The sequence below is a fragment of the Pongo abelii genome, chromosome 7 (genome assembly GCF_028885655.2).
Source record: "Pongo abelii isolate AG06213 chromosome 7, NHGRI_mPonAbe1-v2.0_pri, whole genome shotgun sequence".
NCBI lineage: Eukaryota > Metazoa > Chordata > Mammalia > Primates > Hominidae > Pongo > Pongo abelii.
In genome coordinates this window covers 110654725-110678916 of record NC_071992.2, presented here as the reverse complement: position 1 = coordinate 110678916, position 24192 = coordinate 110654725, and the positions used below count along the sequence as shown (strand labels likewise).

Here is a 24192-nt window from a genome sequence, read left to right as displayed (position 1 = left end):
ACCATTGCACTCCAGCCTGGGTGACAGAGCAAGACTCTGTCTCAAAAAAATAAATAAATAAAATAAAAATTTGATTGAGAACAATATTTTAAAAAGAACATTAGCCAGCTGTGGTGGCGGGTGCTTGTAATTCCAGCTACTCAAGAGGCAGAGGCAGGAGAATCGCCTGAACCCAGGAAGCGGAGGTTGCAGTGAGCCGAGATTGTGCCACTGTACTCCAGCCTGGGTGAATTAAAAAAATGTTAGCTGGCTGTGGTGGTGAGTGCCTATAATTCTAGCTACTCAGGAGGCTGAGGCAGGAGAATTGCTTGGAGGCAGGAGAATCACTTGAACCCAGGAAGCGGAGGTTGCAGTGAGCTGAGATTGTACAACTGTATTCCAGCCAGGGTAAAATATTACATATTAGGTCCCTTGACACTTTGTGGAAAATTAAGTATTTTTCCTAGAAACATATCAATATTATTCATAAAACAAAGAACTTAGTATTTTAATTTTGGGTCTCCTCTTGGTTAACTGTATTATTAATTATACAGGTTTTTTTAAAACAGAAGTTAATTAACTCTTCTAAAATTGTTTGGACTTTCCTAGCTACCTAGAAGCATATGTATACTGCAGACTGCTAAAATACAAAGTGCTGGAAAAGAGATCCAAATGTAGAATTTAAAATGTCTTACATTTTCATTTCTCTTGAGAAGATCATCATCATTGTAAAGAGGCAAACTTGTCACCATCCATCCAGTGCATAATTTAATCGCACCCATTAACTGTGGACTCCCTGCAAACACAGCTGCAACTGGAGCTTGCCTTCTGCAAAGAACCATAAAGATTTGCACACTGAAAAGGCAAGTATACTATTTAGATCACTGATCTATATCAACTCTGAAATACCAGACAACTTACAATGTTTATACATTTAAGTTTCAATGCCAGTTTTCATTTCATTTCATTTATGGATTCATTCAAAAAAATTGGGCACCTAACTATGCACCAGACACTTGTGCTGAAGATACAGAAACTTTTCTAAAAAGAGGGAGCAAGGGGAAGACAAGAAGTAAACATATATATTGGGTGGTAATAATATGATTAAAAATAATGCAGAGTAAGGGGATAGTAACAAGAATATATTATTTTAGATAAGGTGGCTAGTTCAGTGATGATACTGTGAATTCTCAACTCCATCTTTTGCAAATTAACCACCTACAACCCAGCTTCTTCCAAATCCACCTCTCCTCCTGCTCCTTCTCGGTCTTTACCCATGTGTCTGTCTCCAGGCAGAACATATAGGACTTCTCCACTCTGAATCATTATCCCAAGTCCCAGACTTGGATGCTACTTGCAAAGTGGAAAACCTACAAGCAGGTCCCAAAGGGCTGTTCTAATACATTCACTTATTTATTCACTGTCTGAATTTAACACTAAGCACCCACCTCTATGTGCTAGGGATAGTGCCAGGCTATTGAAATAAAGAGATGGCATATATGGCCACTGTCCTCAATAGTGAGGAAACAGATATAAAACACGGTAATTGTACCCAGTAACATAAATATTCAATAGGTAATTGTTTGGGCCTTTGCTGTCTTTGAAAATACTGTGGTAAATCATACAGAGATGTAACTTCCTTTTGTTAATGACAACACAAGGCAGTGTTCAACAATAGAAAACAGAATTTACAAAAAGTATTAATGGGCAATAGTTAAGGGTGATCTAAAGAAAACTATTTGTATAAAATAGAAGATATGTTATAGTAACAAGACATTATAATAAAATCTATTCTTGTTTCTATATACCTATTCTACAAACCAATTTTAAATTTCTAGAAACACTTTTTGTCTTTTTTCCCATATTTTTCTAGTCTTTTTTGATAGTATTTCATCACTTTTTCATGTTTTCTTATCTTCTTTTATGTCTTTAATAAATTTCAATGTAGTTATTTCATAGTCTCCATCCATGGAATAGACTGGTTACAAAAATGGCCACAATAATTCCTCTCCCTATGGTCATGGTCTTGGAGGGAATGCTAGTATTAATCATGTGACTTGCTTTGGCCAATAGGACAATAGTAAGCATCACGTAAGCAGTGACTTAAAACATACTTGACATTGGGAATTGCCCTCTCTTGCTGCTCTTGGGAATTCTACAACTACCACCTTGTAAACAAGCCCAAGTTAACCTGCTAGATGATGAGAGACAGAGGGCCAAGTCAATTTGATCCCCTCAGCTGACACATAGCCAACCCTAGACTATCCAGTCCCAGTGGAGCTGGCCCAGACCAAAACAATCCTCCCCAGCACCCTAACCCTGCTAATTCTCAAGATGGTGTGGAATAACAAATGTTTATTGTTTGTAAGCCACTAAGTTTTGTGGCATTCAGTTATGTAGCAAACCCTAAATGACATAAATTTTATTATCAGAAATAGCTAGAGGTCTAATTCTGGTGTTTATCGCAAGCTGCGTTGAACTGTTTATGTGTTTTATAATTTCAGAGCTTACCTTTATGAAACTTTACTTATGGAATCCTGTATAACATGGGTTGAGGATTTGTCACCCATTCCAGACCAACCCCAAACCACTTTTAATGTTAATTTCTTAATTTGGGATTTCTTAGATTAGACAAGCATAATTTCAAATTACACTAGCCAAGTATAATTTCGAACTATAAAACCACATGAATTCAGATCCATCGCTATAAATTGAGAGGGGAGAATTTTTTTGACCAAGAGATGAATGCAAGAGAGATCTGCTTTCTCATCTTCTTTCTCTACCCTTGGTATCTTGCTACTCCATCCTTTCACTGACTAGGTATTTTGCTCTTCTGTCCTTTCACTGCCAGTGTAGCCTTTTGAGGGTCCCTGAGTTACACATGTGTGTGTTGGGGGGTTCTCAATTCCAATTCCCTGCTTCCATAGGCCTAAGACCACATCTCCTGTCCTGTGTGGGCATTAAAATCTAAAACCCCTGGTTATCAAAACTAATAATCCACTGACAATTCACTTCCAACACAGGGCAAAATAAGCATCCTCTTGAGTATCTAAATAAAAGGATATCTCTTCTTTTTTATCCCATATTTCTAAGTGTTTGACAATGGCAGTTTCAAATCTCATACCGACCAATGCTATATTTTCAAGCCCATGGAGATGAGTGGAAAATTAGAATCACTAAGTCCAACCAAAATCTAAATATCCCTAAAACTCCTGAGTTTTATGAAAAAATTTGGAGAAGTATTAATTTATTATTTCCTATGAATTCATTAGATAGCATGCAGTGATTAATTAATAGCTTAATAATAGTCTTGGGCACTTCAATCCTTACTTTATCCAGGTCATAAGTTCCACTGTATCTGGGTCATAGAATTCCTGTAGTTCCATTAATTCTGTCATTAATCTGGGAAAAAACTAAAACGCAAAAAAAAAAAAAAAAAAATCCCCAAAAGATGTATGTCAGTAATTAGAAAGTTTAAAACTGTTCCACAGTATTTCAAAAGACTAACAGACTAACTTAAGGCAAATGATATTACAACACCGTTTGCATGGAAAAAATGTCATGATGGATCTCTTTGCTTTCCTTCAATGGCCTGCTTATTTTTCTCAATCCAAATCATCTATTTTATGGTTAATTCACTGCTTTGACTCAATAAATAATTTTATCATTACCAAACAATAATAAATTGATCATGTTTCAGGCACACACATAGTAAATAAATAAATAAATTTTCAGGTCCAATAATTTGCAGAATTTATATCATTTCATAGATGATAAAGTTTTGGAGTTACCAAAACATGTTTTAATATTAATTCCTATTTACTCAGCAATTTCCTTTGCCAATTATAAACTGAATTAACACTAGCATTAGACTGCAGAAAATGGCATCAGGTGGCATTCTAGAAACGTTTTAGCTCTTCTGCAATGTTCCTAATAACAAAAAAAATTAGGCATTACTAAGAATGTTACATTTTATTTTGTTAGGATAGTGTCTCAACATGTTTCCTACCCACACATATAAATTTATCACTACCTTTGTAGATAAAGTACATCTTATTAATATAAAAATCTAATTTTTTTACCTCTTTCCATAAGCTGAGACCTATTATAGTAGGCACAGCCATGCTCAGAATAAGAGCCTAAAATATTAAAGCAAAAAGGATTACAGATAAATACATTTCAGAATACATGTTAGAGGTAATAGATACTGATTCTATGACCAATCATATATCTCTATAGTTATACAAATTCCAAAAAAAATGAAGTCAACATAGAACCTAGTTCACAGAATGAGATGGGTGAAAATTAATGACTTTCAAAGATAATAAGCTGGAAGTAAAGTGAGACATAAACATTTACTATAAAAATTTAAGGCAGAAAATTAAAAAGGTAATGCTCATAATATTTCAAATGGCAAGTAGATATTTGAAAAATTTGCCAGAAATTTATGTTATACAGATCTTACAAAGGATAGTACACTACTACATGAAAAGCTAACAACAAAAAAAAACAATGAATTAACACAAGAAAAATAGCTAATATACATCAGTATACTAGTCTGTTAAAATAAGAATACATAAACTCTCCTCGAAATAAGACTGGCAAAATACAACATGAGTATTATTAAAGATAACGTATCATCGTCCTGCTATAATAAAACCTGCTCTGCCTACTCTCCCATGTCTTTTAGTGACCCTGTGATCCAGTCATACCAACCAGAAACCCAGGAAACATCTAAGATATCTCCCTCTTCCTCATTTCCCCATACTTAATAAGCAGTGAGGCTTACTGATCTTCTAACTACTCTTTTCATTCCAGTCTGGCATACTATTAATCAAATGGGCTTTTGAGTCAGAAAAACCTGGGCATGGCTGGGTGCGGTAGCTCACACCTATAATTCCAGAACTTGGGGGCCAAGGTGGGAGGATTGCTTGAGTCCAGGAGTTTGAGACCAGCCTGGGCAACATAGTGAGACCCTGTCTCTACAAAAAAAAGAGTTTTAATTAGCTGGGCATGGTGGCGTGTGCCTGAAGTCCCAGCTACTCAGGAGGATGAGGCAGGAGGATTGCTTAAGCCCAGGAGTTTAAGGCTAAAGTGAACTATGACTGTGCCACTGCACTCCAGCCTGGGAGACACAGTGAGACTCTGTCTCAAAAAGAAAAAAAAAAAAAGAAAAAAGAAAATCCTGGGTGTGAATCATGATTTCCATACTTACAAACTTGGTAATCTCAAGCAAGTTATTTAAACAATTAAAGCCTTGTTTTGTTTTGTTTTTTATCTATAAAACAGAGAAAATCTAGGATTAAATAGCATGTGAAATGCTTCAAACAGTACCTGACATAGTGAACATTCAATAAATTGAAGCTTCAATTACTTCTAGCCACTCTGGCCTCCTCTGTGACTGAAGTCTGTTGCCTGTAGGACTATCCTTCACAGAATTGTAAGAGTGAGCAAACAGAAAATGTAAGTCTGACTCTCTTACTTTCCATGAGGCATACACATCCCAATTCCTTCCCACTGCTGACAGCATGAGAGCCAGCTCCGCAGCATGACCCCCAGGGACCCCATGGCCTCACCTTCCTCCACGTATCCAGTCTCATTTCTTGACTACCCCTACCTGCCTCACACTTTATGTGCCAAGAAAACTAAATATATTGTGCTTTTTTCCCAGTCCCTTTGATTACATCATGTTCTTTGCCCACTTCTGTGTCTATTCCTTCTATCAGGAATATCCTTTCTTTCCCCTTCATTTGCCTAATAACTAAATATATTTCCAATCTCAGATGGGAAAGCCTTATTTGAGTCCCTAAAAAAAAAAAAAGAAAAGAAAAAGAAAAACAGAATTAAGTAGCCCTTCCCTATGTTCTAATAGCACCCTATGAAAACTTCTTTTTGTTTTTTAGGAGGCAGGACAGGGAGAGAAGGAAGAGCTGGCAGGTTGAAGAAAGTGGAAGTGGAGGGAGCAGGGGACAGAGGGCCAAATTCTTATTATCTGTTTTTACACCCAGGGATTATAATCCACTTGATGAAATTAACTGCGCTATAATTATCTTTGTATCCCAAGCACATAGCAGGCAGAATGTAATGTTCCATTCACATAGAAAATATACCATAGTTCTAAATCAAACCAAGAAAGATATCATAAAAATTAATTCTTGATGACCTCTCACATTACTGATTCACGTACATTTTTATCTTTTATTTTTTAAGTTGTATGCATTAAAATGCATTACTTTGATAATCAGAATTTTTTTTTTTTTTTGAGACAAAGTCTTGCTCTGTTGCCCAGGCTGGAGTGCAGTGGTGCGATTTTGGCTCACTGCAACCTCTGCCTCCTGGGTTCAAGCAATTCTCAATTCTCAGCCTCTCGAGTAGCTGGGACTACAGGCATGCGCCACCATGCCCAGCTAATTTTTTTTGTATTTTAAGTAGAGACAGGGTTTTACCATGTTGGCCAGGCTGGTCTCGAATTCCTGGCCTCAAGTGATCCACCCACTTCAGCCTCCCAAAGTGCTTGGATTACAAGCGTGAGCCACCGTGTCTGGCCCAGAAATTATTTTTAAAAATGTTTTGCACAGGATCTGTTTTTCTACCTGTAAGTCATCATGTAATTTACTCATGCTATTTCAATTGTATTCAATGTAGTTTCCATTATTAGCATTTGATTTTATATAATTAGAAGAGAAACAAATACTTAACGCAAAATAATGACTCACCAACAATATTGGGTGTACAGTTCTTAATCGAAGCCACTTGAAAAGTGTCATCCAAAGTTCGGGAGAACATACACCAAATGCTGCTAACATGCACACATAAGGAATCCAGATGTACTTCAAGCTAGAAAACACAAATGGAGTCATACATGAGACATCCTGTGAACATCATTATTATCTAATTTCTCTTCTCTGAGCTCTTTCCTACTACTCACGAAAATACCAAAATGTTAAGGGACAGTGAAAAAGTTTAGCCTCTAATTTTCAGCAACAGATTGTTATCCAGTTTTTAAAAAATCAAGCAGACATGTGGGCTAGCAAATTAGGATAAAATAAAAGCATTAATACTGATGAGGATGCAGGAAAATTGTATTCTTGGAGAGAATATAAGCTATGAGAGCTTTTTCAGAAGGCAATTTGGTGGACTGGGAGTGGTGGCTTATGCCTGTAATCCCAGAACTTTGGGAGGCTGAGGTGGGTGGATCACTTGAGGCCAGGAGTTTGGGACCAGCCTGGGCAACACAGTGAAACTCCGTCTCTAACAAAACTACAAAAATTAGCCAGGCATGGTGACACATGCCTGTGGTCCCAGCTACTTGGGAGGCTGAGGCAGGAGGATCATCTAAGCCTGGGAGGCAGAGATTGCAGTGAGCTGAGATCGCACCACTGTACTCCAGCCTGGGTGAAAAGCAAGACTCTGTCTTAAAAAAACAAAAACAAAAACAAAAAAACTCTAAGATAGGCAAGATAGGCAATGCCATTTCTATTAATGTAGCCTAAAACTATATTAGCATAAGAGTATAAAGATAGACATATGAGGGGTTTTTTTTTTTTTTTTTTGAAGCAGAGTCTCACTGTCGCCCAGGCTAGAGTACAGTGGTTGTGATCTTGGCTCACTGCAACCCCCGCCTTCTGGGTTCAAGTGATTCTCCTGCCTCAGCCTCCCAAGTAGCTGGAATTACAGGCACACGCCACCACGCCCAGCTAATTTCTGCATTTCTAGTAGAGACCAGGTTTCACCATGTTGGCCAGGCTGGTCTCAAATTCCTGACCTCAAGTGATCCACCCGCCTTGGCCTCCCAAAGTGCTGGGATTACAGGCATGAGCCACCGCACCTGGCCACACACAAGACTTTTAACTATAGCATTTTGTTTTACTAGCAAGAAAATTGGAAAAACAACAACAAAAACTTCTGTTCTTCAATAGGTATTGATTAAATAAATCATTATAAAAAACAAAAAAGCAAAATGCAAAATTTCATGTGTAATGTTACCCTAATTTTTGCTTTTTTTTTTTTTTTTTTTAAAGTAGATACATGGCACAAGCAAAAATAACAGCTGGGGCTGGGCGCAGTGGCTCAGACCTGTAATCCCAGGACTTTGGGAGGCTGAGATGGGCAGATCACCTGAGGTCAGCAGTTTGAGACCATCCTGGCCAACATGGTGAAACCCTGTCTCTACTAAAAATACAAAAATCTGGCCACGTGCGGTGGCTCTCGCCTGTAATCCCAGCAAATTGCGAGGCCGAGGCGGTGGATCACCTGAGGTCAGGAGTTTCAGACCAGCCTGGGCAACATGGGGAAACCCCGTCTCTACTAAAAATACAAAAAATTAGCCGGGTGTGGTGGCGGGCGCCTGTAGTCCCAGCTACTCGGGAGGCTGAGGCAGGAGAATGGCGTGAACCCGGGAGGCGGAGCTTGCAGTGAGCCAAGATTGTGCCACTGCACTCCAGCTTGGGCAACACAGCGAGACTCCATCTCAAAAAAAAAAAAAAGAAAGATTTAAAAATTGAACTCTTACATTAAAAAGATTAAAAATCCAGGTGTACAGAAAAAATTAACTTGTATCATTAGAAGAAAATACATTACTTTATGTTGCAGATTTTAAAGAAAACAAAAGGAGTTAGCATCTCCGTAGGAGATGCTAACTGCTAAAAATGGAAGAGGAAAAGTTTAGAAAAATTAATAGATATCAGTGCTTAGTATAGATTATCAAGAAAAAAAATAACATTTCAAGGGACAACTTTTGTAATAAATACTAAGGAGAACAACCAGACCTTTCTATGATATATTCCCTGGTGTCAAACTCAGAAGAGACTGGAAGAATCTGGACCTAGAGTATAAATGTTAACCTCTGTGGTTTTATAAAACAGCCAAGCCATGGAATGGAGAAAATAAACAAATATCCAGGCTGGGTACAGTGGCACATGCCTGTCATCCCAACACTTTGGGAGGCCAAGACAGTAGGATCATTTGAAGCCAGATGTTCACGACTAGCCTGGGCAACACAATTAGACCCTGTCTCTACAAAAGAATTTCTTTTTTTAATTTTTAAAAATTAAAAGGCTGGGTGCAGTGGCTCACACCTGTAATCCCAGCACTTTGGGAGGCTGAGGCGGGTGGAACACCTGAGGTCAGGAGTTCAAGACCAGCCTGGCCAACATGGTGAAACCCCATCTCTAATAAAAATACAAAATTTAGCCAGGCGTGGTGGCACATGCCTGTAATCCCAGCTACTCTGGAGGCTGAGGCAGGAGAATAGCTTGAACCTGGGAGGTGGAGGTTACAGTGAGTCGAGATGGCGCCACTGTACTCCAGCCTGGGCAAGAGAACAGGACCCTGTCTCAAAAAAAAAAAAAGAAAGCTCTGCTCTTGTTTGCAGCTGATCTAGGGGCACAATGGTTTTGGCACACAAAAAAATTGGAATATATGCATAGTTTTTTCACAATATGCATTTTTCACGAACTTTTTGAAGACCCCTTGTATCCACAGAGAAATATTTTTTAGCCTTGAAAAAGAAGAAAATCCTGTCATCTTACAACATAGATGAAATTGGATGACGTGACATTAAGTGAAATAAGCCAGTCACAAAAAGATAAACACTATAGGATTCCACTTACATGAGGTATCTAAAGTAAACAAATTCATAGAAATGGAAAATAAAGGCTGGGCGCGGTGGCTCATGGCTGTAATCCCAGCACTTTGGGAGGCCGAGGCGGGCAGATCACCTGAGGTTGGGAGTTTGAGTCCAGCCTGACCAACATGGAGAAACCCCATCTTTACTAAAAATACAAAATTAGCTGGGCATGGTGGTGCATGCCTGTAATCCCAGCTACTCAGGAGGCTGAGGCAGGAGAATCGCTTGAATCCAGGAGGTGGAGGCTGCGGTGAGCCAAGATCACAGCATTGCACTCCAGCCTGGGCAATAAGGTGAAACTCCGTCTCAAAAAAAAAAAAAAAAAAGAAAGAAGTGGAAAGTAAAATGGTGATTATTAGAGGTTGAGGGTAGGGAAAAAAACGAGAGTTGTTCATTGATATACAGTTTTAGATTTACAAGATGAAAATGTTCTGCAGATCTGTTGTACAACAATGTGTGAATATACTGCAGATCTGTTGTACAACAATGTGTGAATATACTAAACACTGCTGAATTGTATACTTAAAAAACATTAAGATGGTAGATTTTATGTTATGTACTTTTTTATCATAATTTTAAAAAAACTTAAATGTAGCTGGGCACAGGGGCTCATGCCTATAATCCCAACACTTTGGGAGGTTGAGGTGGGAGGATGGCTTGAGCCCAGGAGTTCAAGACCAGCCTGGGCAACATGGTGAGACCTCATCTCTACAAAAACTTTCAAAAATATTAGCCAGGCATGGTGACACCAGTCTGTGGTCCCAGCTAGTTGGAAGGATATCGTGGGAGCATTGCTTGAGCCTGGGAGTTCGAGAGCACAGTGAGCCGCGATGGCACCACCGCACTCCAGTCTGGGCGACAGAACGAGACCCTGTCTTTTTTTTTTTTTTTTTTTAACTAAAGACACAGCCTCACTCTGTTACCCAGACTGGAGTGCAATGGCGTGATCATGGCTCACTGTGGCCTTGAACTCCCAGGCTGAAGCAATCCATCCACCTCAGCCCCCATAGTGGCTAGGACCACAGATGCATGCCACCATGCCTGGCTTTTTTTTTTTTTTGTAGAGATGGGGTCTTGCTATGTTGCCCAGGTTGGTTTCAAACTCTTGGGCTCAAGTGATCATCTGCCTCCATCTCCCAAATTGCTGGGATTATAGGCATAAGCCACCACACCCAGCCTGTCTCTCAAAAACACAAAAACAAGGCCAGGCGCAGTGGCTCATGCCTGTAATCCTAGCACTTTGGGAGGCTGAGTCAGGCGGATCACCTGAGGTCAAGAGTTCAAGACCAGCCTGACCAACATGAAGAAACCCCATCTCTACTCAAAATACAAAATCAGCCGGGCGTGGTGGCACATGCCTGTAATCCCAGCTACTTGGGAGGCTGAGGCAGGAGAATCGCTTGAACTGGGAGGCAGAGGTTGCAGTGAGCCGAGATCGCGCCACTACACTCCAGCCTGGGTGACAAAGACTCTGTCTCAAAAAACAAAAACAAAAAACAAAAACTTAAATATAATAATCTTCAATTCTATTAAACATTCAGTTTGTACACAAGTAACCTAATTGAAGAATTTAAAGCTCCAAACTTCTAAAGATGGTAACATTTTCTTCTTTCATCTATTAAAGAAAGATAAGATGCTCCTATATGAATTACAACTTAAGAATAATTAACTTTAATATGCAAAGGGTTTCATATATTGCCTTTTTTTTTTTGATACGGAGTCTCACCCTGTCGCCCAGGTTGGAGTGCAGTGGCACGATCTTGGCTCACTGCAATCTCCGCCTCCCGGGTTCAAGTGATTCTCCTGCCTTAGCCTCCCAAGTAGCTGGGATTACAGGTGCCTGCCACCACACCCAGCTAATTTTTCTGTATTTTTAATAAAGATGGGGTTTCACCATGTTGGCCAGGCTGGTTTCAAACTCCTGACCTCAAGTGATCCGCTCGCCTCGGGCCCCCAAAATGCTCGGATTACAGGCAGGAGCCACCATGCCTGGCCTCATATATTGCCTTTTATGAAATTTATTCCCATGCATCTTATTTATTGTGCAGTAAAGGATTAACCTTGCCTAAAAAGAGATTTGGCCTTTGCCCTCAACTCCTAGGAGGTAACCTCTTGCCTGATAAGAGCATCTTCATTTGCCTGGGTCCTTTGGATCATGCATAAGAGTCTATGCTAACAGTGTGATTTATGGTGGGAGCCTTGGAACATGTGGTGTCAGTTCAACCTGTGAAGGGCTGAAGGCTAAGGTCAGCCACACAGGTGGTCAACCACATATATATGACTGAGCCCCAATACAAACCCTAAACACAAAGCATGGGTGAGCTTCCCTGATTGACAGTACTCCGTGTGTACTGTCACACATCGTTTCTGAGAGGAAAACAGGTGCTGTCTGCACGATTCCACTGGGAGGGAACAAATGGTAGTTCTGTGCTTTGGTGTCTCCTGGACCTTGTCCTATGGGTCTCTTTCCTCTGCTGATTTTAATCTGTGTCTTTTCACTGTAACCAACTGTAACTTGAGTATGACTTTCCTAAGTTCTGTGAGTCCTTGTTAGTTATCAAGCCTGAGGGTAGTTTGGGGGACTCCCAAACTTGCAGTTGGTGACAGAAGGATGGTCTTAGGAATTTCTGACCATTGCATTCTGACCAAGCACACATTCCTAGACTGTGTGCTTCTGAGGAAGGGGGATCCTATCATGTATATAGCTATATCTCCCACTATTGCTAAAAGAGTATGAAAAAACTAAAAACTTGTGCTGAATGAATACATTTTAATAAAGTTTGTTAACAAGATGGCATGATTTTCTATAAAAGCAGGAACAAGGGAAGTTTAAAAACTAAAGACTTAAAAATAAATAGTGCAAGATATGTTTCAAGGATTCAAACTCCCTAAAAAATTATTACATAACTTATCTAAATATTAATATGTGAATACCTATTTTGTCTTAACAAATTTAAGGTATACAGAACACTAAAATGATCAAGCAAGTGAAATATAAAAATTCTACCTTATTGAACATTAAATGGGGCCCTATATATATATTTTGTAAATGTCATTTGCCATTGAAAGACAATAAAAGAAATAAGGTAAGGAAAGGATAAAAGGGAAAACTCCAAAGTCCTCAACAAAGCCTGCCACATGCTCCCTGTGCTTCAGCCAGACTGAGCTCCTTTTCCTCCTGCCAACAAGGTGCCATGATCCTTCCTGCCCAGGCCTGGGCATATGCCATTCCCTCTACCTGCAGTACTCTTGCCTCTTTGGTTCACCTACTCACCCTTCAGGTCGCAGGCACTTTTTCCTTAGAGAACTTTTTTGATATCTTTAAGTCAAATTCTGTTTTATATGTTCTTATGGCACCATGTACATCTCCTTCACTTACCAAAGTTGTAATTTTATTTTTGTATGATTGACATCTGTCACCTCCATTAGGCCATAAGTTAAATAAGGTTAGAGACTGTCTGTTCCACTATTGCTTATTGAGGTACCTTTAGCACCTAGCACAATGCCTAGAACTTGGAATATGTTCAATAGTTTTTTAATAAATGAATGAATAAGTAAATGTCAGTTCATTATAATATAAACACCTTTGCAAACTCCAGATAAATTAAGAAAGTTTATAGGTTTTGAGTTTTTATGAAGTTTTATGAATGTATTCTTGGATGTATCTACTTATTACCATTAAAAAAGACGATCTTTGCTGGGCGCAGTGGCTCACGCCTGTAATCCCAACACTTCGGGAGGCCAAGGTGGGCAGATCACGAGGTGAGGAGTTCAAGACCAGCCTGACCAATGTGGTGAAACCCTGTCTCTACTAAAAATACAAAAAAATTAGCCAGGTGCGGTGGCACGCGCCTGTAATCCCGGCTACTTAGGAGGCTGAGACAGGAGAATTGCTTGAACCTGGGAGGTGGAGGTTGCAGTGAGCTGAGATTGCACCACTGCACTCCAGCCTGGGTGACAGAGCGAGATTCTAAAAAAAAAAAAAGACAATCTTTGTGGGTTTTCTGACTTTTTTTTTGAGACGGAGTCTTGCTCTGTCGCTCAGACTAGAGTGCAGTGGCGCAATCTCGGCTCATTGCAACTTCTGCCTCCCAGGTTCAAGAGATCCTGCCACCTCAGCCTCCCCAGTAGCTGGGACTACAGGCGCACACTACCACACCCAGCTAATTTTTGTATTTTTAGTAGAGACGGAGTCTCACCACGTTGGTCACACTGTCTCAAACTCCTGAACTCAGGTGAGCCACCCGCCTTGGCCTCCCAAAGTGCTGGGATTACAGGCATGAGTCACCACACTCAGCCAACAATCTTTGTAAAAACAAAGGGATCAAATAAAGTACACTTACCCTTCTATAACCATTGCAAGAGAACCCAATAAAATAGTGTGAATTACATGATAAATTATTTCTGGTCTTTCTCCAATTCGTCCATCTTCAAGAGTAACAGTTTCCTTCAAGGACTTACCACTACAAAAGGAAAATGTATTTTTTAATACTTTGAAAATATATTTGTAAAAAACCAAAGATACATTGTTTATCATCTTTGAAGGACTACCTAAAATTTTATATTTCGTCATAACAAGAAATATAGGTGATCTTTAAAATTTGAAAGTATATTCTGCTAGTTAAATACCTAACATATATCTCTAAGTTTCTGCAAATGGCTTTTAGAACTTGAAGACAACAAACTCTATGAAGACTAAACATGAATTTTCAGAAAAATAAAAAAGGGTTAGGGACAGTGACTTACGCCTGTAATCCCAGAACTTTGGGAGGCCAAGGTGGGCGGATCACTTGAGGTCAAGAGTTCGAGACCAGCCTGGCCAACATGATGAAACCCCATCTCTACTAAAATATAAAAATTAGCCAGGTATGGTGGCACATGCCTGTAATCTCAGCTACTCCGGAGGTTGAGGCAAGAGAATCACTTGAACCTGGGAGGTAGAGGTTGCAGTGAGCCAAGATCACGCCACTGCACTCCAGCCTGAGTGACAGAGTAAGACTCTGTCTCAAAAGAAAACAAAAAAGAAAAGAATAATAAAGATTTGTAGGTTCTTCTTCCAAGATCAATTATGAATCAACTAGCAATTGCTAAATTAATATAGTTAAATCATAATTTGAATAACTAAATTCTTAAAATGAAGAAATTATACACAACCACATTTCAAACATGATAAAAACATCAAAGGTTAGTCAAACTTTATAGTTTTTTTTTTTCTTTTTCTTTAAGAGATAGGGGTCTCACTATGTTGCCCAGGCTGGTCTTGAACTCCTGGCCTCAAGCAATCCTCCTGCGTCAGCCTCTCAAAGTGTTGGAATTATAGGCATAAGCCACTGCACCTGGCCTCAAACTTTATAATTTAAAATTACTTATACTGCTAACTTCATTTAAGTTAAATAGAAGAAATTATTCTTACATTAAGTAAAAATTTGTATAAATTAGTGAATCAGTCTGTAAAAGTTTAACTGATTATTTAAATATCAGTTATATATGAAGTCTCTAACTATATTAAATCTGGACATTACCTATTTAGATGTATAAAACTCAGTTTAGGGCTGAGCACGGTGGGGAGTTTGAGACTAACCTGACCAACATGGAGAAACCCCATCTCTACTAAAAATACAAAATTAGCTGGGCGTGGCAGCACATGCCTGTAATCCCAGCTACTCGGGAGGCTGAGGTAGGAGAATCGCTTGAACCTGGGAGGCGGAGGTTGTGGTGAGCCGAGATCGTGCCACTGCACTCCAGCCTGGGGAACAAGAGCGAGACTCCGTTTCAAAAAAAAAAAAACCAAAAAACGAAAAAACTAAGTTTAAATTTTTCTGGTCAATACAACTTTTTGTATTTTTTTTTATTTTTTATTTTGGGAGGAAGTCTCACTCTGTCGCCCAGGCTGGAGTGCAGTGGTGCAATCTCGGCTCACAACCTCTGCCTCCCCGGTTCAAGCGATTCTCCTGCCTCAGCCTCCCGAGTAGCTGGGATTACAGGCACGTGCCATCACGCCCAGCTAATTTATGTACTTTTAGTAGAGATGGGGTTTCACCATATTGACCTGGCTGGTCTCAAACTCCCGACCTTGCTATCTGCCCGCTTCGGCCTCCCAAAGTGCTGGGACTATAGGCATGAGCCACCGCACCTGGCCAACACATCTTATAATGATATTTTCCATGTCAATGAAAAGAGAATGGAATTAGAAGCTCTAAAACAAATATAAAAATATTGGAAGAATATTAAAAATAAGTATTTTATATATTTCCATAATGTATGTTAGTAATACGATTGATTCTCATAGGTACTTACTTAATCCTCCTAAAAATAACTTGCAACATAGAAAGAAAACAAATAATTAACACTAGAATATAGAAAGGTAATAAAGAAGACTGTGTCAATCGCAGAAAAAAATCTTGAGATGGTGCCTGCAGGGATTCTTGACAGAGGAGCCAATTCATTGTAAAATTCCTATAGAAGACAAAAAGCACGATATTAAATTCATAGACGTTTTAAACTGAACACAGAAGTATTTTTTTAATATCAGCAAAAACTGAGAAAAAACACATTTCCTAAACCCGTTTACTTATATTAGCAAGGTACTATCCTTTATAAATGAAGACAATAGTATCATATTAGTAAACAAAGCATGTGCTCTCACCAAAACTGCTCTAATAAATGTAAAACTGCTGCTTTTTATTACCAAGTAACGTGACCATCTCTAAAGTCCAAATAGCTTTTAGGGAATTTTGGTTTCTATCTTTATCTAGAAGACAACAAACAATTCAGCCGGCTAACCTCTACAAATACATTGTTGAATTTGGTAGCTACTAGAGACATGCAGTTTTTAAACAGCTGAAATGTGGCCAATTCAAATTGAGACATACTTTAAGTACAAAATACACCCAGGATTTTGAAGAAAAAAAGAGCGAAATAATGATTTGAAAAACAAAATATCTCCTTAATAATTTTTACATTGTTTACAAATTATTTTTATATATTAGAGAAAATATATTAAAATTAATTTCATTTGTTTCTTTGTATTTTTTAAAATATGGCTACTAGAAAATTACAATTACATAAGTGGTTCACATATTATTATTGGATAGACCTACTGTATATTGACAAATGTAATTCAACTAGGACCCATTTAAAACAGAGATACCTACTTATTAAGATAAATCATAAAATTTGAAATGTAAACCTTTTGAGCAGTATGAATCAGGATAAACATTTTTCGACTCTAAGTATGATCAACAAGACTCCCGGTTGAGCCGGGTGAGGTGGCTCACGCCTGTAATCCCAGCACTTTGGGAGGCCGAGGCGGGCAGATCACGAGGTCAGGAGATCGAGGCCATCCTGGCTAACACAGTGAAACCCCATCTCTACTAAAAATACAAAAAATTAGCCGGGCATGGTAGCGGGCGCCTGTAGTCCCAGCTACTCGGGAGGCTGAGGCAGGAGAATGGCATGAACCCGGGAGGCGGAACTTGCAGTGAGCCGAGATCGTGCCACTGCACTCCAGCCTGGGCAACAGAGTAAGACTCCGTCTCCAAAAAAAAAAAAAAAAAAAAAAAAAAAGACTCCTGGTTGTATATATGTTTATCTGCGTCCTCATTTCTCATCCATCTCTAAACTCCAATCCTCAATCCCTAGCCGTGGGAAAAGATGTTAGAGATGGAGTGCTGTTCAGGAGTGCTCACTGATAGACTGAGAATGTCTACTTCAAATCACTGGGTTTAGAACAAAATGTTAAAATTTAACAATATGGCAAACACATTCTAAGTGGTATTTTTTTTTTTTTTTAAGAGAGGGTCTCACTGTTGCCCAGGCTGGGGTGCACTGGCACGATCTTGGCTCACTGTGACCCCCACCTCCCAGGCTCAGGTGGTCCTCCCACCTCAGCTTCCTGAATAGCTGGGACCACAGGCAATGCACCACCACACCCAGCTAATTTTTTTTGTTTTTTTGTTTGGTTGGCTGGTTGTTTTTTTTTTAGAAATGAGGTTTTGCCATGTTGCCCAGGCTGGTCTCAAACTCCTGGACTCAAGTGGTCACAATCCACCCACCTCGGCCTCCTGAAGTGCTGGGATTACAGATGTGAGCCACTATGCCCAGCCATTGAGTATTTTTTATCTTTATTGTCTAAGTGGTATCGATTTAGGTAAACTTACATAATCTAAAACTTACTTGGTCATATTTAGTCCAAATTTTACTTCAAGGAATTTCAGCATGTGCCCATTTTCTTTGTGTGGGACAAACATCTAGAAGAGAAAAACACCAGTTAAACAAAGAAATATTAGCTATGCTTACAAACACATGCTTTTCCCAATACAAGAGACAGAAAACACAACAAGACTACAAAACAAAAATATGAATAAATAATATATGGTATGACTATGAAACAAGGAGATTTACTGACATAAATCAATCCCATGACCTTATGCTGAAGCATAAACTACAATGGGGTAGTAAGAACATTTCTTTTTTCTTTTTTTTTTTTTTTTTGTTTTTTTGAGACAGAGTTTCACTCTTGTTGCCCAGGCTGGAGTGCAATGGCACGATCTTGACTCACTGCAACCTCTGCCTCCAGGGTTCAAGCAATTCTCCTGCCTCAGCCTCCCAAATAGCTGGGATTACAGGCACTCACCACCACGCCCAGCTAATTTTTTTGTATTTTTAGTAGAGACGAGGTTTCACCACGTTGGCCAAGCTGGCCCCAAACTCCTGACCTCAGGTGATCAAGAACATTTCAACCTTATCCCACCAGGCTCAAGTAACTCACCCACTCTTCTAAACACTTTTCATTTGTCTCACTTTATTCCATATATTGCTTAATGTTAACTGGGTAATGATGACATTTTTAACTTAATGAAAAATATGCATTCCCTTTTTCTTTTTAACTATATACAGAAAAGAATCAGAATCCTACTTTCTCACCCAATATGCTAGTTATGATTGTTGTTTAACTCAAAATTATACTGTTCAAACTCTATTACGTGCTATCTCGTTATTCTCATTAAAATTTAGTCCAATATATTTCATTATTCATTTCATTTTACTATATGAATCCCAGAGAGTTACTTACCTTCATTATAATATTCAATGTTATTGTCAGAGTACACACCAAGTAAAAATTAATCACTTTTATTATTTTAGCTACAAAACTTCCTTTCTTCACATTCAGCTGTAGAGGAAAAATCATATGAACAAAGAAGTGAGGTGTTAAAAAATTAACAATTTAAAAAGTAATCATAAGAATGGCCGAGCACAGTGGCTCAGGCTTGTAATCCCAGCACTTTGGGAGACCAAGGATAGGGGATCACTTGAGGTCGGGAATTTGACACCAGCCTGGCCAAAACGGTGAAACCCGGTCTCTATTAAAAATACAAAAATTAGCTGGGTGTGGTGGTGCATGCTTGTAATCCCAGCTACTTGGGAGGCTGAGGCAGGAGAAACACTTGAACCCGGGAGGCAGAGGATGCAGTGAGCTGAGATGTACTCCAGCCTGGGCAACAGAGTGAGACTCCATTTAAAAAAAAAAAAAATCAAAATAAGAACAATAAAAAGAGAATTCTAATTACCTGAAGGCACTTAGCTAGCATTAAGGCTGCTACTAAACTTAATAAAGGAGATACCAACAAAGCTGGATTCTCAAACTGTAGTAAATATCCCAGAAAGAGGGAAAATATGTAGATTTTATAAACTTCATAAACCTGTTGTGACAAAAATAAAATAAGTGAGAATAAGTTATATTTTACCATACATATTTTCATTTGTTTTATATAGATTTAACTATAATTATACAGTTAATGCTCTACTATAATTTAGGAAAGTATTATGCAAATGTTCAATCAATATTTTTAATGTTGGCCAGGCATGGTGGCTCACATCTGAAATCCCAGCACTTTTGGTGGCCAAAGTGGATGGATCATTGAGGTCAGGAGTTCGAGACAAGCCTGGCCAACATGGTGAAACCCATCTCTATTAAAAACAAAAAAAATTAGCTGGGCATGGTGGCTGGAACCTGTAATCCCAGCCACTCGGGAGGCTAAGGCACGAGAATCACTTAACCCGGTAAGTGGAGGTTGCAGTGAGCCAAAATCACACCACTGCACTCCAGCCTGGGCAACAGAGCAAGACTCTGTCTCAGGACAAAAAAAAAAAAAAAATATATATATATATATACACACACACACACACACACACACACACACATATATAAATATATATATATAAAATAGTGTGTAATGAACTTATCACTGTTTTCTTTTTTTTTTTTTTTTTTTTGAGACAGAGTCTCGCTCTGTCGCCCAGGCTGGAGTGCAGTGGCGTGATCTCGGCTCACTGCAAGCTCTGCCTCCCGGGTTCACGCCATTCTCCTGCCTCAGCCTCCCAAGTAGCTGGGACTACAGGTGTCACCACCACGCCCGGCTAATTTTTTTGTATTTTTAGTAGAGACGGAGTTTCACCGTGTTAGCCAGGATGGTCTCGATCTCCTCACCTTGTGATCTGCCCGCCTCAGCCTCCCAAGGTGCTGGGATTACAGGCATGAGCCATCACGCCTGGCCCTTATCACTGTTTTCTTAAAACTCTCTGGAAACGAAATAAAGAGCTTTAAAAGCATCAGTGTCTAAATCAGACTGGAAGAACCTTCTTAATTTCACTTAGTTTGCCCTGTTATTCAAATTCATCTATGCAACCTCAAATTACATAAATCAAAAATCATAATTTTTAGCAGCAGCCCCCAAAACCTACCCAGTGAAAATATACTGCCATGAAATGTACCATCAGAGTAAAGTATTGTTTTTGGTCCAACTAGTGAGCATAACAAAGTTAAATGCAATGTTTTATTAGAAGATCTCCCAGAAAATAGTTATATGCTAAAAAACAGGCCAGACTCGGTGGCTCACATCTATAATCCCAGCACGTTGGGAGGCAGAGGCAGGAGGATGGCTTGAGCCCAGGAGTTTTAGACCAGCCTGGCCCGGGCAACATGGCAAAACCCCATCTCTATGAAAAATAGAAAAATCACCTGGGGCTGGGCGCGGTGGCTCATGCCTGTAATCCCTGCACTGTGGGAGGCCAAAGAGAGTGGATCACTTGAGGCCAGGAGTTCAAGACCAACCTGGCCAACATGGTGAAACTCATTCTCTACTAAAAATCCAAACAAAAATTAGCCGGGTGTGGTGGGGCATGCCTGTAATCCCAGCTACTCAGGAGGCTGAGGCAAGAGAATCACTTGAACCTGGGAGGCGGAGGATACAGTGAGCTGAGATCGCACCACTGCACTCCAGCCTGGGTGACAGAGCAAGACTCTGTCTCAAAAAAAGAAAAAAAAAAAGAAAAGAAAAATCAGACGGGCATGGTGGCACACACTTGTATTCTCAGCTACTCAGGAGGCTGAGGTGGGAGGATTGCTTGAGCCTGGGAGGCGGAGGTTGCAGTGAGCCGTGACTGAGTCACTGCACTCCAGCCTGGGTGACGGAGTGAGACCCTGTCTCCAAAAAAGTAAAAATAAATAAACAAAAATAAAAAACAAACAAAAAGACAGAAAAAAAAATCAGTCAATAGCCAGAGCCACTTAAAAAAAAAAAAAAAAAAAGATACCTTGGCCAAGTGCGGTGGCTCACACCTGTAATTCCAAAGCTTTGGGAGGCCAAGGCGGGCAGATCACAAGGTCAGGAGTTCAAGACCAGCCTGGCTAACATGGTGAAACCTCGTCTCTACTAAAAATACAAAAACTAGCTGGGCATGGTGGCAGGCGCCTGTAATCCCAGCTACTCAGGCGGCTAAGGCAGGAGAATCGCTTGAAGCTGGGAGGCAGAGGTTGCAGTGAGCTGAGATTGAGCCACCGCACTCCAGCCTGGGCAACAGAGTGAGACTCCATCTCAAAAAAAAAAAAAAAGATACCACTGTTACAAGTCAGAACAGTAGCTACCCTGTTGCGGGTTGAAGTAATGACTGGGAGAGAGAGCATGATGGAGTCTTCTGGGTGTTGGTAATGATCTATTCCCTTTGTTAATTTTTTAGAGGTGGGATCTTACCATGTTGCTCAGGCTGGTCAAGTGATCCTCCCGCCTCAGCCCACACCCCACCCAGTTAATTTTTAAAAATTTTTTGTAGGGATAGGGTCTCACTATGTTGCCCAGGCTGGACTTGAATTCCTGGGCTCAAGCAATCCTCCTGCCTTAGCCTCCTGAGTAGCTGGGACTACAGGCATGTGCCACCACACCTGGCTTACATTCTATTTTTGATTTGGGCTCTGGTTCTACAGATGCGTGCCAGTTACCAAATAACTCTCTTAGCTCCAAACTCCCCTTTCTATCCTTTGCCTGGCAATGCTGGGCCTGGGACTCTGCAGTCTACATTTCTGCTTTTCCTGTTGGTTCCCTATGAAGCTCTGCCAGTAGGAAATGCTAGAGGGAAAGTGCAAGCCTGGCTCCTTCCTCTTGCTTCCCGATGGCTTGAGGTTCCTGTGATCTCACCTCAAGGATGCTTCTTCACCCCAACAGAGCAATTACTTCCTATGGAAGCACTGGATGCAGCTGCAGTTTTTCCAACACTTCAAGAACCAGCTTCATCACATCTTCCAGCTCAAGAAACCCAAGACCAGCCAGCCACAGCCACATCCTCAGATGGCTGGGTCCCATTTCTGAAGGGCCCTACTTTTGAGCAAAGCTGATATTTCTGAGCTCAAAAGTCTGAGTATCAGCTCCGTGAGGTCCCTGTTCTACATTTCTACATTTTAATAATTTCATCTTTTTCCCTAGCAGTTAACTGCTTTCTGCAGTTGCGATCTCTATGAAACTTTCAGGCTCATATCACCCTTTCGTTTAGCAAGTTAGTGACGTTATACTTGGTTAACAATTTACATTAACTTCTCTCTGTCCAAATAACTTAAATATTGTATGCATCGGGGTTCCCATATGAGTGTATGGATGAAGAAAAGAGAGGTTTTAAGATACAATGCTATAAATACATTTATTCTCTTAAAATCACCATTTCAAAATGCCATAATACCTTGTCACTTTGCTCCACTGAAAAGATATCTAGCAGGAATAGAGATATTGCTTGAAGAAACAGGAGATAGTGGCTATACTCCCACATCATCATAAATGTGTAAGTTGAAGCACTCATCAACAAGTAGCAAAACCTCTAGGGAAAACAAATGAAAGAAACTAAATATCAATAACTTTATTACAATAAAAGCCTATGAGACTGTTACCTCAAAGTTGTAGCTCTGTTAACTCGTTCAACTTTAAGCTATATAATTATTGAAACTTTGTTTTTAAATCACATAATTATTATTAAATCCTTACAAAAACGACAAGAGCTCAAATAAGGCACTTGAGAGAAATCAACCACTTGTCCTTCAATGTTCAACATCACATTGAGAATTTCAGGAAGACAAAGGGGAAGAAAAAGAAAATTCAATATAATTTTCTTTCATCCCCAAAGAAGTAAAGCAATAAATATAAGAAAGGGTGGCATTTACTAGACCTGGCTGGTGAGCTTTTGTTATTGTGGAGGCCACTCCTTTTGCTGTGAAAATAACATTTCACTTCCATGGTGCTTCAAGTTTTAATAATTTCCTATTTTTCCCTTTGTTCCCTCAGTCCTAGTGGTGGTAGCTGCTTTCTGCAGTTGCAATCTCTATGAAACTTTCAGCTCTTATTACCCTTTCATTTAGCAAGTTAATGACTTTATACTTGGTTAACAATTTATGTTAACTTCTCTCTGTCCAAATAACTTAAATGTTGGTATTCATCAGGGTTCAGAACTTATTTTCCTAAGAACTTCATTTAAATAGTCTGCTTACATCTCAGCCTATTCCACAGCCCATGTCTTTGCTTTTTTCATTTCCTGTCAACAGAAGTGTTATCTTTCCCCAATGCCTGTACTGTCAGCCATATTAAACTTTCAGCTGTTTTCCTCTGCTAAATACTAAACACAAGGGATGTCCTTGCCCTTGCCGAAAAGCTGCCTGGCTAAGTCAATTCTGTCCTTCAAAATGTCATCTCCCATGTAATCCCTTAGCAAGTTACCAAGTCTGTGACAAATCCCATAACATATTCAACAACAGCCTCTCCTTCTTCTATGGACCTACTTTTAAATTCTGGATCCCTCCACTGGCTGTAGTGTCAAATGACCTTGTTCAGATAAGAACAGTGAAGCAGAAGGACAATAAATGTCAGTCAAGGAACCTAAGATAAGAACTGTGCTCTCTAAAACTAAGTCTTTCATACTCAGCTGACTATACTCAAGGATAAATTCCAGAGTCAGAAATACCTCAGCCATCAGCAGATAAAATAATTTTCCAGCATCCTGAATAAGATTAAGACCAGAGAACCAAATGTAAGAAATGGCAAACTTCCACCTGTTGGGCACATAACACCAACTGCAAAGCACAGAAGGGCTCTGACATAAGCTTCTGCTCTTCCTGTCACCATAGCTATGCACAGGGCAAGGGTTCTGGAAGCCTTCTAATGTGGAACAACCAGAACTGTAATAACCAGACACGATCATCCCCAGAAAAAGCAGTTCCAGAAAGCAATGGAGGCTCAAATCTAGACCCAGCCTAATTAACGTACTGGGCA

The 24192-nt window shown here is 39.7% G+C and overlaps 1 protein-coding gene across 11 annotated transcripts in view; it reads right to left on the bottom strand.

Moving 5' to 3' along the window:
- Positions 1 to 24192, bottom strand: part of DPY19L4 (dpy-19 like 4) — a 72902-nt gene that overhangs the window by 7401 nt on the left and 41309 nt on the right. For 5 of the 11 annotated variants that reach the window (XM_009243929.4, XM_009243931.4, NM_001132612.1 and 2 more), the window contains 10 exon segments: positions 22616 to 22750; positions 19177 to 19308; positions 18681 to 18779; positions 17783 to 17856; positions 15905 to 16063; positions 13951 to 14070; positions 6696 to 6816; positions 4062 to 4118; positions 3310 to 3392; positions 675 to 807 (listed from right to left, as the gene is read on the bottom strand). In XM_009243929.4, the coding sequence (XP_009242204.3) occupies positions 675 to 807; positions 3310 to 3392; positions 4062 to 4118; positions 6696 to 6816; positions 13951 to 14070; positions 15905 to 16063; positions 17783 to 17856; positions 18681 to 18779; positions 19177 to 19308; positions 22616 to 22750 (1113 nt within the window). 11 annotated transcript variants of the gene reach the window in all.